The sequence below is a fragment of the Ornithodoros turicata genome, chromosome 6, assembly GCF_037126465.1.
Source record: "Ornithodoros turicata isolate Travis chromosome 6, ASM3712646v1, whole genome shotgun sequence".
Lineage (NCBI taxonomy): Eukaryota > Metazoa > Arthropoda > Arachnida > Ixodida > Argasidae > Ornithodoros > Ornithodoros turicata.
The window spans coordinates 74,319,945-74,334,504 of record NC_088206.1 but is presented as its reverse complement, the minus strand read 5'-3'; the positions used below and the strand labels follow the sequence as shown (position 1 = coordinate 74,334,504).

The following is a 14,560-nucleotide window of genomic DNA, read 5'->3' as shown; positions in this document are numbered from 1 at the left end:
ACCTTAGGTCTTGGGAGATTTCCAGTCTTCTCTGCCAGTCAAACACGGAGAGCTGCCTCGGGAAGTTTCTGAAACTGGAGGTGTTCATGAATGATAGTGTTCAACGCTCCTACAGAAAGGTCTGTCTTTCGAGCCAGTTCGAGACATGTTATCCGTCAGTCCTTGAGGATCAGACGCTCCACAAGTTGAATGTTCTCAGGAACTCTGACACTGGGCTCCGAGCCGCCCCTGCACCGATGTATGGCCGTCTCGGGACTGTTTGCACCACGCTTTGCTGCGGCTAAGTGTGGCCATACTGAGCCTCAAGTCTTCTGTGAACTTCAGATGACTTTACGCCTTCATTCACGAGAAACTTGATGACAACTTGCTGTTCGATGTGCGCGCTCACCTCGTTGTCGGCCATCTTGTCTAGCACGTGTCTTCTGTTTTGCACAAACTTTGGACCACCACGTGGTGAATGCGGAGGCCTGTCGTGTGTGAAAAAGACGAAAAAGTAGCAGCTCGAGCCATTTGTACACTCAGGAGACGGAAAGTCCCGGTTTGACTTGAACACATTTCATTTTTAAATACTGCAATCCCTGGAACAATACACAAACATAACAAAAGCAAGCTTTTATTTGGCTCAAATAATGCGGTAAAAGAACATTAAATTAATCAGCGAACAGATTGCACGATGTCATCGATCTTGAGGATGCTCCTTACAGTTTCTGCAGCGAGAGTGATGGCACTTGTTGACACCAGGAGGGGTTGAACAACATTTTCCTCCAAGATGTTGGTCACTGATCCCTGTTACAAAATGATACGTAAACTTTTTTCCAATTAAGAACGGAGGCGTACCTTACGGACGTTGATGCCTGCCTGCTTCTCGCCCTCCGCGTGCCTGTTGCGCAGTTCCGTAACTGTTGCAATGGGGTTTAGTCCAGCATTCTCCGCCAGTGTGTAGGGCACCACTTCAAGGGCTTCCGCAAATGCCCGCACGCAGTAGGCATCCAACCCCGTAAGAAGACGAGACTGCTCAGTGAGTTGGAGTGACAGTTCCATCTCAGGTGCACCTCCTCCCGCTATCAGGGCTCTGCAACCAAGCTCTCAAAACATCTCTCAAAACAAATTCCATCATACCTGTTCTTAACGAGGCACCTCACAACACACAGGGCATCGTGCAACGAACGAGCCGCTTCTTCCAGAACCAGCTTGTTGGAGCCTCTTACCAGGATGGTGACAGTCTTACCAGGATTGGCCACTCCTGTTACCTATTGACCATGTTGTGCATGCTATACCAAAATCACACCAAGCATAGCAGTACCTTGATGTACTTGGCACTTCCCGTCGTGATCTCTTCTGCAAGGTCAGCCGAGCCCAAGGTGTCTGCAGTGAAGTGGTCCAGAGATGCAACGGGACGGCAACCCAAGCTGCGACAGACAAACTCTACGTCTTCCCGCTCAATGTCCTTCACCACCATGATCTTCAACTTGGCAAGGAAATGCAGCGCAAGGTCAGACAAGGCATCCCTGCAGAGTTGATCACCGTCAAATATTTCTCCAATCCTCAATTATCTTATCCTCACCTGAGGATGGATTTCTGAACGAGGAGCACATTACAGCCAGCCTTCTTTATCTGCTTGACAATGTTGAGAATGTAAGCACGTTCCTCTCTCAGGACACGATCCATTGCTGCATAATCGCTCACTATAACCTGGTGGTCCATCTAAAAACAACATTTCATTTTCTTATCTTCTTATAATCTTATGATATCTCGTTAGAATGGAATAAAGGCATCAGAATAAACAAGCACAGTTCACAGAAGCACTCAGAAGTGTCCTAAGGCTACGCTTTAAACTTCATCATTGGTTTAAACACAATATATGTAATTAGGAAACCTACATCAGTCTTGGGAGGTGAAATGCAGAATTGGATGAGTCCAACTCGTGCTTTTTCCACCTTGTGGGGTCCCCCAGAGCCTGCCAGATGCTGAGTAAACACCAGTCCATCCACCAGCTCAGTGTCCTCTACAGTGCCCCTGAAATTATTCCTTCTAGTACAGTCAAACAATTGTTTCCTACAAAGATCATACCCCAGTTTCTTGATGACCTTGATATCGTTAAGGTCGACATTAGTGTCCTTTGCAGGATGGATGACCCTGAGCACTGCATCTACTGCAATGGGTGCCAGTTGAGCAGAATGCTGAGAAACAACCTTTGAGTTGAGTGCGGTAGAGGCACTTTTGAGGAGGCTCTCTCTATCAGAGAGGTCCAAAGGGACAGACATGCCCTTGAGAACTTGCACAGCCATGGCTGCCGATTTCTGGAACGACTCAGATATGGTTGTTGGATGAATGCCTGAAATTCAAAGCTCCTATTGTCATTTGCTGCTTCTTTCAGCATTCCTGAGATTTCGTAAACATAGCAAAAACTTGACGAATGAAGCCACGTTAAATGTCTTCACCACAGAGAGGAAAGTTTCAATTTGATGGGCCATTTGCCTCATTACGTGACATTCAAAACTGGTTCTCAATAAATGGTGGAAACAAACAGAGCCCAAAGTTGTCCCTCACCAATTATATTCAAAGGTTTATGCGGCTGACTAAGGAAAGTTTGTGCAACTGTACTACGGTTTGGCCGGGGTGAAATTAATTAAATTATGTCATTTAACTAACAAAACCCTCGTGGAGCTCTTCAACTTGGACAAGCCAGTGCTCCAGGGACCCTAGGATTTTGACTTGTGAGCCGTCTCTGTGCAACAGTTTCTGGCAGTGAAATCCTCAGGCTAAATAATTTCTCAATGGAAGCACCAAACTTTCTTTTTTACAAGTATCTCTGCGATACCATCTAAAGCAGGGCGGCATTAAAATGGGTACTACCCCTTTAGTGGACACCTTTCGTAGAGGGAAACATTTGCCACCGAAGCAGGTCGTTTATTGCCGTAATTAGTTGGTTTCGGTTTATATATTTTTGTTGCGGATGGTCATGGTGAAGCACAAAAGGACGCTCTTCCGCTCCCTTATCAACCAATGAATTAAGTCCTTTTGTGCTTAGTTGTGAAATGACCCGCTTCAGTGGCAGATTTTTCCCTCTGCGAAAAGTGCACCCTGCTTTAGAAGTTGTTTTTTGAGAAAACTGGCGCAAATTTTTATTTAAATAATGAGCGCCTCCCACTCATTCACACGGTACACAGATTGAAGGTAGTGTCGAACAGACGCTCATAAAAAAGACAGTTCTTGGTTGGAATTATTTATGAAACACTGTGTATACGCATAATCCCTCTATATAAGACAAACAAGCCCAGTTTTCAAGTTGGCTCACACAGCAAATGGCACTGCCATGTGGGTTGAGGAAATTAGGAATTTTGTTCCAGGGAAGTTGAGTTTAAATACGAATTGTGAGGCTTCATTTAAGGCCAGACTGACTCATTCGCTACATTGAACAAGACTGAGTTTTGCCAAGCATGTTATAATGAACAGGCCATGGTTCGAGTTTACAGAGGTTCCAAGAACTTGCACACATCTGTGCAACACCCAATCCAGCAATTTACAGTTTTCATCGTACAAATACCATTTAACAAAACAAGGAAAATTACCAATATGCATTCTATAAAGCTAGCAGTATGGAGAAATGCACACCAAAACCACATAATCCAAACACTGTTCTTGTCAACCTCAAATGGCATAGGAGAAAGTTTTCTCATGTGATTCCATTTCCCCCACACAGAAATAATAGAGGCAGAATTACAACCTGGAAGATAAAGGTAATTTTTCTCTTATTATTTTCAGTTTTTCCTCAGCCCAGTAGTCTTGTCAGTTGCGTGCCTTGCTTGTTGGCCTTCTACAGAACTATTCCAACACCAAGGTTGAACTAGAAGCCAGACTTTCCTCTGTGTAACATCTCTGCCTGGGGTACTTTCCCTTCAGAATTACCGCGCATTTCCTTCCCTGCTCGTTTTTGATGCTTTCCATTGCCTACGTTATTTACTGCCACCGTCATCTTGGGATCAGCAACGACTCAGCCACCAAGGTTAAAGAGTGCCCTAAATAAACATTCCATGTAGCATGTCTGGTGTTGTTAGACCCTCATCTCTCCTTTGTTCGCTCATTCATTCTTTTGCCAAAGGGTTTCACATAAACATTTGAGATAGATGCTCAATAAAAAATGCCATTTATGGAAGCAACCTTTGAGAAGGAGTTTGGCAGCCGCATCAAGGAGACTCCCAGCAATGACGACCACAGATGTTGTGCCATCACCAGCTTCCACATCTTGCGCCTTGGAGAGTTCCACCAACTGACAAATGAGAGGAAAAAGAACATTTATTCCTGTTAGCGCCGCAAAGCCCTCTATTCACGAAAATTACACAGGTTAACTTGAATCTAACTCTGCCTCACAAAAGGTCACTCAAACGTTCATTGCATAAACTAATATTTGTAAAAAACAAATTGAGCACAAGTTTCATTAACCTCCCATCGCAATTCAATGTTAACCAGCATTTCGTGCGCGATTGGGTGCTGTCAACTTATTGAGGCAACAGTTGTGTGCGAGTCAGAATGTTACAAGGTTGTTCACCTGACGGCCACAAACTCAAAAAGTTGCTGGACAGGGATGGCCTACGACAAAGAGGATAGCACCGAAGGACCGAATCTGCAGGTAAGTGTCCGCACGAGCTTGTACACAATATGAACATTAGTTTCGCTTTTAATCTCAACCTGTCATCTTCCCTGGAACCAACACACTGACAGCAGCTAGAACAAGAATATGAGTTTGGAGATGCCTAAGCACAGAGAAGACGAAACTTGAGGGTTTTGTGACACTCTTTGGACCAACGACGCGTGTCTGTTCGAATACTCAACCTTTTCTCAACCATGGAACTACCCCACATTATTGTTCCTCTTTAAAAGCTGGCTGTCTGCCACTCAAGTTGACTCCAGCAAGCGGAGGCCTTCAAAGGGATCATCACCAATAGGCACAAACAGGTCAAGTCCTTCATGTGGCATGTTGCAAGAGGACCACATTTCCTTTGTAACGCAGTCCAGCCACATCCTATTCGAAGGGGTACAGTTGGGGGCAAGCTATGCTGTTAACACCTTAACAGGTATAACTGTAATCTCTGCTTCTCCTTGCTCAGGCACCAGAAAAAGATGAAGCAACATCTGGTGCTAGAGTAATGCTTCCACAGCATTGTGTGCATGGACAAGCAATGATAATGGAGCAGTGCTGGTAAAATGGTGTTGCTTCATATATTCATGAGCATCAATGTCTCCATGCAAGATTGAGGAGAGCAGCAGGGATTACTAAGCAATTGTCCTCACTTACTGAAACTGCATGTGTCACTGTGTTCACTGCTTAGCACAGAAACAATTTTCATTGTAGCTTCGTAACAGAATCAAAGTTTTAAATTATAATAACAAGTACGAAATCAACGTAGTGTGTAACGTAATTTCGAGTCAAGTTGTTTTTGCATGTCCCTTTAATCTCAAAATCTTCAGAACCTAAGACAGACACCACTAACAGTATTTGGCTAAATATATTGAATGGATATGAATTAGTGATGTGTTGTTCGAGAACAAACACCTGAAATTGAACAAAGTAGTTGACCAGTGAGCAAAACATTAGGTCAGTTCACTGTCCCACAACCAATCTTTGCCAAGCGTTTTATAAAGCTAACAATGCGCAAGAAATGGGGTAGGAATACACCATGACGCATACTATTGATAGTCAGCCATCGATCGCGGAGCAGATAAAAGAAAATGCCTCTATACAACTCAAAGCAGCTGTGGATAGATTGCAGTCTAAAGCCTGGTCCATCCGTCTATGTGCATACTGTACTAGAAACGGCCAACTTGTCAAGTGAGATAGTAGTGCAAAAATGCAACTTTGTGCGAGTCGCTTTCACAGATGGACACAATAGTGTGGACCATACTTGAGTGTGATGGTTATCATTAGCATCTTCTTTCGCTGCTTGCATTCATACATTCCATCAAAATGGAAACAACTTGCATCACTCTGTTTTCGTTGTCACTGTGCCCGTGACAAAACAGACAGGAACCAAATCTAGCTATCAAAAGAACAGCACTATCAATAGTCAATTATTGTAAAACTATCGATAGTTTTGCATATAGAACACCCGCTGCTTGCAGTGCTTTCCATTTTGCTCTACTCCGCAGGTTTCCAATTTAAAACCAGCGATTCGTTAAGAATAATTTTGAAAGACTGATTGCTCGGGCAATACTGTGAGCAATTTCGATAAGCTTTGCATCTGTATCAACCAATTATCGTCTGCCAGGTGTGGGCAAAATAGCAATCAATAGGGTTTATTCACTGCATACTGTAGGTCCCTCCAAGTTATTTACCCGCATTCGTACATTGCCATATGCTTTGTGGATGACTATTAAAGTCGGAAATTACTCGGATATGCTAGAATATACGGTGACTGAGATGCGGGTAATGACTTGGAAGGGACCTACAACATGGCGGCAGAACATCTGCTTGCAAGCAAAAAGTTGCAAACTCCTACGGATGACGTCATGTGAATAAACCCTATTGGTGCTGCGAAGCTTCATCCAAGAAATCGCTTGACTGTGAATCCTTTTGACATCGCCTTTGTGACGACACCTGTGTACACATACATGAATCTGTGCACGGTAGCAAATTGGCTCTTTTCAGAAACAGCTTGCCTAAGGTGAAGTAATTGTGTGCTTCCAGTGACTTCTACGCTTGCACAGTATCAGCAGTGAACTGGCTCGGCAAAAATACTTGATAAAGTACAATGCGATTGGGATCGGCGACACGTTGACCGTGCTGTTAACGTGCAGCATGATGGGATTGTCATGTTGTGTACCGTTCATAAACAACTTGGTTTTATAGCAACACTTATCTCGTTCCTTCGGAGCTCAAAATTATTTCGGGTATTGTGGAAAGAGACAGTCGAGAGTGGTGTAGCAGTGCAACACAGCCGATGTCACACTTGCGGAAAGCATTTGCACGGATGAATTGAGTGTGTTTCGCCCTCATCAACCCTGCGCCTTGTTTGTAAAGTGGTGTATGTTGAGTGTCTCACCATTTTTGCGGCCGGATGCAGAACTTGCATCTGTTTCAAGATGGTTGCTCCGTCGTTGGTGATCGTTACATCCCCATTAGCAGACTGGATCTGAAAGATGATCGAATCTAATTTTTCTCTCAGCAGCTATATTGATACTTGAAATTTTGATTCACTCGCTTTAATTCCGTACAATTGTTATAATCATATCCACAAGTCGATTAAACAGTGAGATAAGGAAATATGGCCCCTGCATAGAAATCCATTACTATTCCGTTTTGTAGAGCAGAAAGAGACGTACCATTTTATCCATACCGCGAGGACCGAGACTGGTGCGGATAGCATCTGAAACAGCTGGGGAAAAAATGGCCCCTTTTCAATGCACTCCTAATATGGTCTTTTTACGAAAGTCATTTAGGAGTCCTACGAAGGGGGTATTGGCCGTCTAAGTAATGACGACCACAATGTGAGCAGAGGAACTCAACCCCGATAGGCAAAAGAATACAATAAGTATAAAGAGGTAGTGCTGTCATAAGGCCCGGCATCACTAAGCCTTACGCACGTGTTACCTTTCGCTGCAGTAATGTTACTCTGACGAACTTGCGCCGGTTTATCTTTGTCTTTATAAGATGATTTGTCGCCCCCTCCTCTTGCCGTTACCGACTGCATTTTAGACGTATATTTCGAGATTATTCTCACCAAAACCACACAGCGCAGACACAAACGCTGTCACACGGAACGATGCAACGATAAATAGACCGGCCATCCCGCACATAATATGAATATATCCAGTATAAAACTGGTTACAAATAAACCGCATAATTTAGTTGAAAAACTGGAGTATATTGAGTAAAAATAAAGGATGATAAAAAGCTCTCTTTTAATCGACTTAAGAGACGTACACAAAAACGATCACGTGACCAACTGCTGTCTGTCACTCTTGGCGCCCAAACCCAAACCAAGCTCAAAGCGCGCAATTTTTCTGGCATGTTTTGGCAGTCGAATCGTTCGTAGAGCGACGCCTAATAGTTCCATTGGATGGAGTAATTTCCAGCCAACTTTTTCCAGTATGGCAATGATTCAAGTGCTTCGAGATAAGGAATATGGTCGGCAGAAGTGTGAGTCCTTTGTTGTTACCTTTAAACGGTTCCACAAAGTATCAAAAGTGGTAGTTGTATGCATGGCGTAGCCAGACCTCCAAGGTAGGGGGGGCTCGATACGAACCCCCCCCCGCTGATCCTGTGTGCGACAGCACACACATACTTGTGCACACTGCAAACTGGGGATGAAAAAAAAAAGGAACGAAAATAGTTGATTTGGACGTTCACAATACGATTACATGTATAGGCTGTCATGACCAATGAGGTGGTGTCACGAGATTGGAAGTATTTTGAAAAGCTCATACTTTGAAAACCATTCAAGACGCCATGAACTGCAAGAACTTTCGCGATTGTCACACTGGTCCCCCCCCTATATTATGTTCTCCTCGGATTTGCACGATTTGTGTGGGTCGGTCCGTGGCAGGTAGGGGGGGGGGCTCGAGCCCCCCTCTAGCCCCGCCGTGGCTACGCCACTGGTTGTATGACATTCAAGTGGTAAGCAGAACCACCTTGAGCTTGGGGGGAACGAAGTAAACAGGAGGCTCAAGGTGATGCCTCCCACTTATTACGTGACAGTTGGAAACTAGCAGTAATAACATTTTGGACCTCCGCTTATCTCGCGTACATTTCAATTTTGAAGGGAGAAAAGATTGCGTTTGGAAATCCAGCGTATTAGAAAACCTTCACAGCAACTCCAGCAATGAATTTGAGATTCAAACTCAGGTATGTATTTTGAGGAGAAGAATAGGAAAGACGTTCATTCAGTTTCTTTTTTTTAGACAGATGGAACAAGTATTCCACCAATGGCATGCGAGTACTCTCCCTGTATGTTTCCAGTGGTAAAGGTTGGAATAAAAGTTTACGGAATATGGTGGTTAGGACCTCACCTGCCCTGACTCAAAAGGCAAACCTAAACCTAGGATGATCGCTTTCCACGGCAAGACTTTCTCAAGACTTTCCAGATGAATGTCGGCCCAGGATGCATATTAACCCCCTTCCTGCTGTCCTCTCTCCATTTGTCCATGTCTGTATGCCCGACTGTTTTGGAGGGGTGCTCTGTTAGCGACACAGAGCAGTAACTTGCACTTCCCAGGCTCACCCCTTTGAAACAGTGAATGCAGCTGTGTCACATCCAAGAAAAAGTATGCAGCTTGCGTGTTCCGTAAACTTTTGTTCCAACCTGTATGTTTCCGACACAAGAAGGTTCACCGACGTTTTCAATTTAGATGCTTCCCAGTGTGACCTTGTGGCCGTTGCAGATGAAGAGGGCGGCATCAATATCTACGACTTGGATGCTGGTCGAATGAAACATGTTGAGTGTGAGTCATTGAAATTGAAATCATTGAAAGTCAAACAGAAATGTTTGCCAAACAATAGAATAATTTTCAGCGTGGTTGGCACACGAGAATGCGGTGTTTGACATTGCTTGGCATCCAAGAAGACAGGAGATGGTTACAGCATCCGGAGACCTAAGCCTTCGACTCTGGGATGTGACAACACGCACGTGCCTTCACCAGTATTGTCAACACGAAGCGAGTGTCAAGTGTGTCTCTTACAATCAACGCAGCCCCGGTGAGCCACAAATTTCTGGAACCAATCTCGAAAATACTTTCTGTCTTTCTTCCTTTCCAGACATATTTGCGTCGGGTTCGAGAGACGGTGACATCATGGTGTGGGACTCGAGGCAACCTGGTCGAGGTAAATGAAAAGTTGGTGCAAGTCAGTCAGACAATGAGAGTGTTGGGATTTGTGCAGTTGCAGTAATTTCCAAATCTCACCAGAGTGTTGCCAAGCGCAAGACAAAAGCAAACAAGGTGAGCCAACGAGTTGTTTTGAGTAGTGTCATTCAGTTCAGTTTCCATGACGTCATAACATCATGTGATCAACGGCGAACCGGCATCTACTTATGTGACAGTAACTGAGTCAGAGTTGCGTTTTGTGTGTGTTCCATGGTGTGTCTGACAGTTACCTGCCGGACATGTTGGTCATATGTTGTGATAAGCGAATGCATGTTTATGGGACCGTCTCTCGCTGTCACCAAGAAAATAATTCATTCTGCCGCACTGTAATTCTCTCGTAGTTTACATTTTCTTCAGTCCACTTTCTGCTTGCTTCTGCCTCTCGGCAGGGCTTTCTTTGGTCACGCAAATTCACTCACATAGTTACTTTTTGGTCCCCTTCATAGTAGATCCATTCTTTTCACCCCAGCCCTGAACTAGTTCAAGCAGTGCAACCCTCTCACATTCTTTTCGACATGGACCTTGCATGTATTTAAGAACTGGTGATGGACCGGTGCAGCACTTTTCTTTAGAAAAGAATGAACTTAGTCTACGGGAAACAGCGAGACTCACTGCGACCTGTTAGTAAGAATCGAAAGCCACCCACGATCGAGCTTACTTCCCGCTCGAGGTAGTGTTTCCGCCGTTCCCGTCGGTCGAATGAATCAACACTCAACTATTCCGGTGCGGGCGCCATCTGTCGGCATTCCTCTGAAGCTTGAATATGACAGGCCACAAGCTCGATTAGCCACACTAAGAGCTTACTGGTTTGTGATTCGCCAAGCCCCACGATCTGGGGTGAATCGAAGAGCACTGAAGGCGAGTCGCAAAGCCGGGGATCGAAGAACGATAGAGAACTCAACAGAATCGAAGGAATAGGAGAACCGTTCACTCGCGAGCTGAATCAAAGAGCAACGGAATTTTTTGCTCTCAAACGGCGCACTGGTTTTTGGGTTCTCCGCGACTCGCTGCGTACAATTGCGTTGTTCTTGCTGGTCTCCTTTGGAATCTTAGCGTTGGTTCACTACGGCGCGTCGATATCGAGCTCTGTGGCAGACGTCGTATGGGTGGAAGTATTCAGAATCAAAAATGTATTTTAAGATTTTTTGTTTATGATCGGCTCGCCCTACGTATCGCTGGTGGTGAACTGCACCCGACAATTCAGAGTTATTTGTCAGGTATATCGGAAAAGGCCCTTTCTGGCTAGTATTTGAGATGGCGTACATGTTTTTCATGTACGTATTTAGTAATGATCAGTACTTAGAAATTTTAAACCAGTCCCCTGGTGCCTGCCTACTTGGAATTTGGCGCCTCAGTGGCTACGGTAGAGGCTCCGCATAGAAAACTAGTAATGATCATGGTCACATGACCCACTGACGTCAACGATTCGCGAACGAATCTTTCGAACGAGTCCCTAATGTTCACTGATTTGAACGAACACATCAGTTATTCGGGCCACGTGCGCTGAGCTTCGCCTGGCTAACTACTGCGCATGCGTTCAACACTGCTTTACAGCGGCGAACATAGATGGCGACACGCGCACCATTGACTGGAGCAGAGTGGAGAACTAGAAACTGTGAAGTCGAACGCAGCGAAACCTGACAAAACGGGGACGTCTAAGTGAACGAGTACGATCGACGATAGTGAATGAGTTCATTCAGTTTGTGCCCGGGATTCGTTCATTCCAAACTGTTCGTTCGCGAACGACACACTAGCTTTGAGGTAATTTTCTGCTTTCAGGGTGTGACCCCTAGTATGAGCGTCACCGACTGCGTCTTTCAAGACGACTATCATCTCATTACGTGCGGTGCAACCAATGGGTGAGTGGCGGTCTTCCAGAAAGGCTTTAATTGTAAGAGACATCTTTCAGCACCATCAAGGTGTGGGACATGCGCAAAAACTACAGCCTCTTTGGCAACGATCCCAAGCCTGCCTATTCATTTCCCTATGCTGGAGGAGGCACAGCTGTACACGGTATGTCCCTCCTTTCCCCATAACCTCCTTTTCCACTTTTTGAAACCCCCGCAGGCTATACATCTTTGGCATTGGACGGTCTCTACTTGTATGCAAACTGTACAGATCGCTCTATCTACAGGTTTAATGTGCTCACATATCCTCCCGATCCGAGTGAGTTTTTCTGCGACAAACACTTTGAGTTTGAGCTTTGATGTCTTCTTAAATGTAGCGTGCACGTATTATGGACATCGTGTTCGTGGTAGTTTCTACATCAAATTGGACCTGAGTCCGGACAGTCGCTTCCTCCTCGGCGGATCGGCAGATCAGTCGGCTTACATATGGAAGGTAATCACCAGGATGACCACCAGGGTCAAGAATAAAACATATTTTGCCAGGTGGACGACCCCGGCTATCCGAGCTTCCAGTTGGATGGACACACTACGGAAGTGACCTCCATTTCGTGGAACAAATTTGACTTTACCAAGGTGAAAACTTGTCAACTCTTGTAAAAAGAGTTCTAGATGTCATCTTTCAGATTGCAACTTGTGGTGACGACAATAAGGTAGTGTTCTGGCAATGCATGGAAGAAAGGCAATGTGGATCACCGTACATGTGCTCTCCTTTTGTGCTCTCGGGTAAGTTGCATTTATGATGACACAAACTTTCTTTGAAGCCATTTACTTTTACAGAAAGTACCCCAAAACCACAGTGGACTCCCAAACATCGGAAAACAGAAAGTGTTATCCAGACACCCCGTTCTAGGCCACAGTCAGTCGTGGATTGGCTGACACCGCCATCCAAGAGACGCTTCTTGGGAGAGGAACAATTGCTACGGACATCCGTAAGCACTATTCTCTACTCTGCGTGTAATTGTGAAAATTCCTCGTGGACCATCGGAATTTTTGTTGAAAAATTTACTTTCAGGAATGTACGACACCGAGATCGCATCACGGATCTTCAGAAGCTAGGATTCTGTCTCCGAGGAAAGTGGACAACGGCCTTAATCTTCCTCAGCGTCGCCTTCTCCTTGAGATGACGGAGGAAAACTTGGAAAACAGTATGACGATTGCGGAAACCTTGGTGACTCCTCCTCGCCCCAGTCGAGCAACAACAGCTCCCAGCGCTCAGTTGAGCAAGAAGACGTACAAAGTGAAAATGCGTCTCTTCAGAAGGAAATCAACCAGGGTAATAAGCGCTACTTTTAATGCTGGGGACATCTTTTTGTTTCTGACCACTTGTTTCAGGCCAAGTCGAGCCAAGCCAAGAGAGAACTAGTTCAACTGCGGACCATCACATCCTTCTTCAAGCGCTGAACTGAGCATAACGAGAAACCATCACATTACCTACTTTTAGTGCTATCACCTCTGTGTTGTTTTACGTGTGTGCAGAACCCGACTAAAACTGTCTATTGAGGTTTCTTTCGTTGTAGCAAAATTGATGAAATTTGAAAAGATTTATGCAAACAACATGAATAGTTTTATGCAGTAGAACCGTGATTGTACGATCATGGAACACACTATATGTAATGTGTTTCGGGCGGACAACTTGCCGGGCTGCTTTTGCTTTGCCGACAAAGGGTGGTTGAGGACATCGCAAGAAGGATCCTCTTTGGGCAAAATTGGCAACTTTTCTTTTATTGTACCGAGATGGTGATGTTTGGTTCTAGTGGGAGTTAAAATGCACCGTTACCTATGCTAGCATGATCGGGGGATGTCAATTATTTCCTCATTGCATTTTGCCGTAATGAAACTGAAATACCGTACTTTGGCTACTCAAAAACATAAAATTTGAGCAGCAGCTAACGTTTTTTTTTCACATTTGGAAACTCTTCAACAAGAAACCTTTTGTTTGTCCAATGCATTGTACCGGTTATTGTACCTCTTGCAGCTGTTAAACGAAAAACTGCGCTTTTCCAAAGAAGAGATTGTCCGCTCTGGTGTATAAAAGTTTCCTGCCATCTACCTAAGGCCTCGTTGTTTCACGCATAAATTTCCTCATCATTTTAAATACTTTGGGGGGGTTCCTTTTTATGGCTCTCTGCAAGTAGTACCTAAAGTTACTTCTAAAACAGTACTTGATTTGGCACTGTGCCATGTACACTGCTCACAGCTTGCAACTAATCTCCGTGGCCTCGCTCCGATAAACGCCCTACTGACAGCAAACATCCCAATCGGATGTGACCGATATGCTGATGTTTGTTGTCAACACGTGTGGGAACGACAAAAAATAAAATCTGGGGGCAATCTTCGGGATGACCTTTCAACGTGTCTATTCTGCTCAAGTTTCCGTGTGAGGATACGTTTATTACGAAGGAAAAAGAAGGGGGGATGACACATTCAGATAAGTGAAATGGAGCTGGATGGAATACCATATTTTCTCCATTAAAAGACTGCCTATTTTTCGTCTGGGGTCGTCTTAGATTCGAGTATGCACGCTACGAGGTCATAGGTGAAGCGGCCGCGTGTTGTGGTGTCAGTGCACAGCAAATAAGGCACAATGGGGACAGCATTCACTGTCGTCTCTGGCGTTTGGACCAAAAATTAACACTTTCGTAAATACTGCAATAATTTCGCGGTGGAAAGGCAGTTTAAAGTATCGGAAATAAGTGTTACAAGGTGGCTAAATCAACAGGGAGAGATCAAGAATTGTTGCAGCACAGCGTGAAGTGCAGGACAATGAGCTGTGTGCAACGAAGAACAGCGTAGAA

At 44.7% G+C, this 14,560-nt stretch overlaps 2 protein-coding genes across 2 annotated transcripts; one reads left to right on the top strand and one right to left on the bottom strand.

The window, feature by feature from the left end:
• Positions 1–597: 597 nt before the first annotated feature.
• On the bottom strand, positions 598–7,780 carry LOC135397417 (T-complex protein 1 subunit delta-like). The gene is made up of 11 exons (XM_064629017.1): positions 7,589–7,780; positions 7,321–7,373; positions 7,041–7,130; positions 4,162–4,270; positions 2,071–2,335; positions 1,881–2,016; positions 1,565–1,704; positions 1,304–1,508; positions 1,120–1,250; positions 838–1,072; positions 598–786 (listed from the first exon to the last, which is right to left on the bottom strand). Exons 1-11 carry the CDS (start codon positions 7,686–7,688, stop codon positions 655–657), a joined length of 1,596 nt encoding a protein of 531 aa, XP_064485087.1. The 5' UTR covers positions 7,689–7,780; the 3' UTR covers positions 598–654.
• Positions 7,781–7,962: 182 nt separating this feature from the next.
• LOC135397415 (denticleless protein homolog B-like) lies at positions 7,963–13,814 on the top strand. The gene is made up of 16 exons (XM_064629015.1): positions 7,963–8,137; positions 8,760–8,842; positions 8,899–8,944; positions 9,346–9,438; positions 9,509–9,691; positions 9,752–9,817; positions 9,875–9,933; positions 11,638–11,717; positions 11,768–11,871; positions 11,926–12,024; positions 12,083–12,198; positions 12,249–12,338; positions 12,389–12,488; positions 12,543–12,694; positions 12,778–13,038; positions 13,098–13,814. The coding sequence occupies exons 1-16, from the start codon at positions 8,089–8,091 to the stop codon at positions 13,164–13,166; spliced, it is 1,650 nt and encodes a 549-aa protein (XP_064485085.1). The 5' UTR covers positions 7,963–8,088; the 3' UTR covers positions 13,167–13,814.
• The last annotated feature ends 746 nt before the right edge of the window (positions 13,815–14,560 follow it).

Excerpts from the sequence above, each read along its gene's own strand:
- LOC135397417 (XM_064629017.1), bottom strand. The coding sequence starts at position 7,688 with ATGCAGTCGGTAACGGCAAGAGGAGGGGGCGACAAATCATCTTATAAA. Across the intron at positions 4,271-7,040 it reads TGCATCCGGCCGCAAAAATG|TTGGTGGAACTCTCCAAGGC; the intron begins GTGAGACACTCA and ends CTCATTTGTCAG. Across the intron at positions 1,705-1,880 it reads TTTCACCTCCCAAGACTGAT|ATGGACCACCAGGTTATAGT; the intron begins GTAGGTTTCCTA and ends TGTTGTTTTTAG.
- LOC135397415 (XM_064629015.1), top strand. The coding sequence starts at position 8,089 with ATGGCAATGATTCAAGTGCTTCGAGATAAGGAATATGGTCGGCAGAAG. Across the intron at positions 9,934-11,637 it reads GCAAGACAAAAGCAAACAAG|GGTGTGACCCCTAGTATGAG; the intron begins GTGAGCCAACGA and ends TTCTGCTTTCAG. Across the intron at positions 12,025-12,082 it reads CACATATCCTCCCGATCCGA|CGTGCACGTATTATGGACAT; the intron begins GTGAGTTTTTCT and ends TCTTAAATGTAG.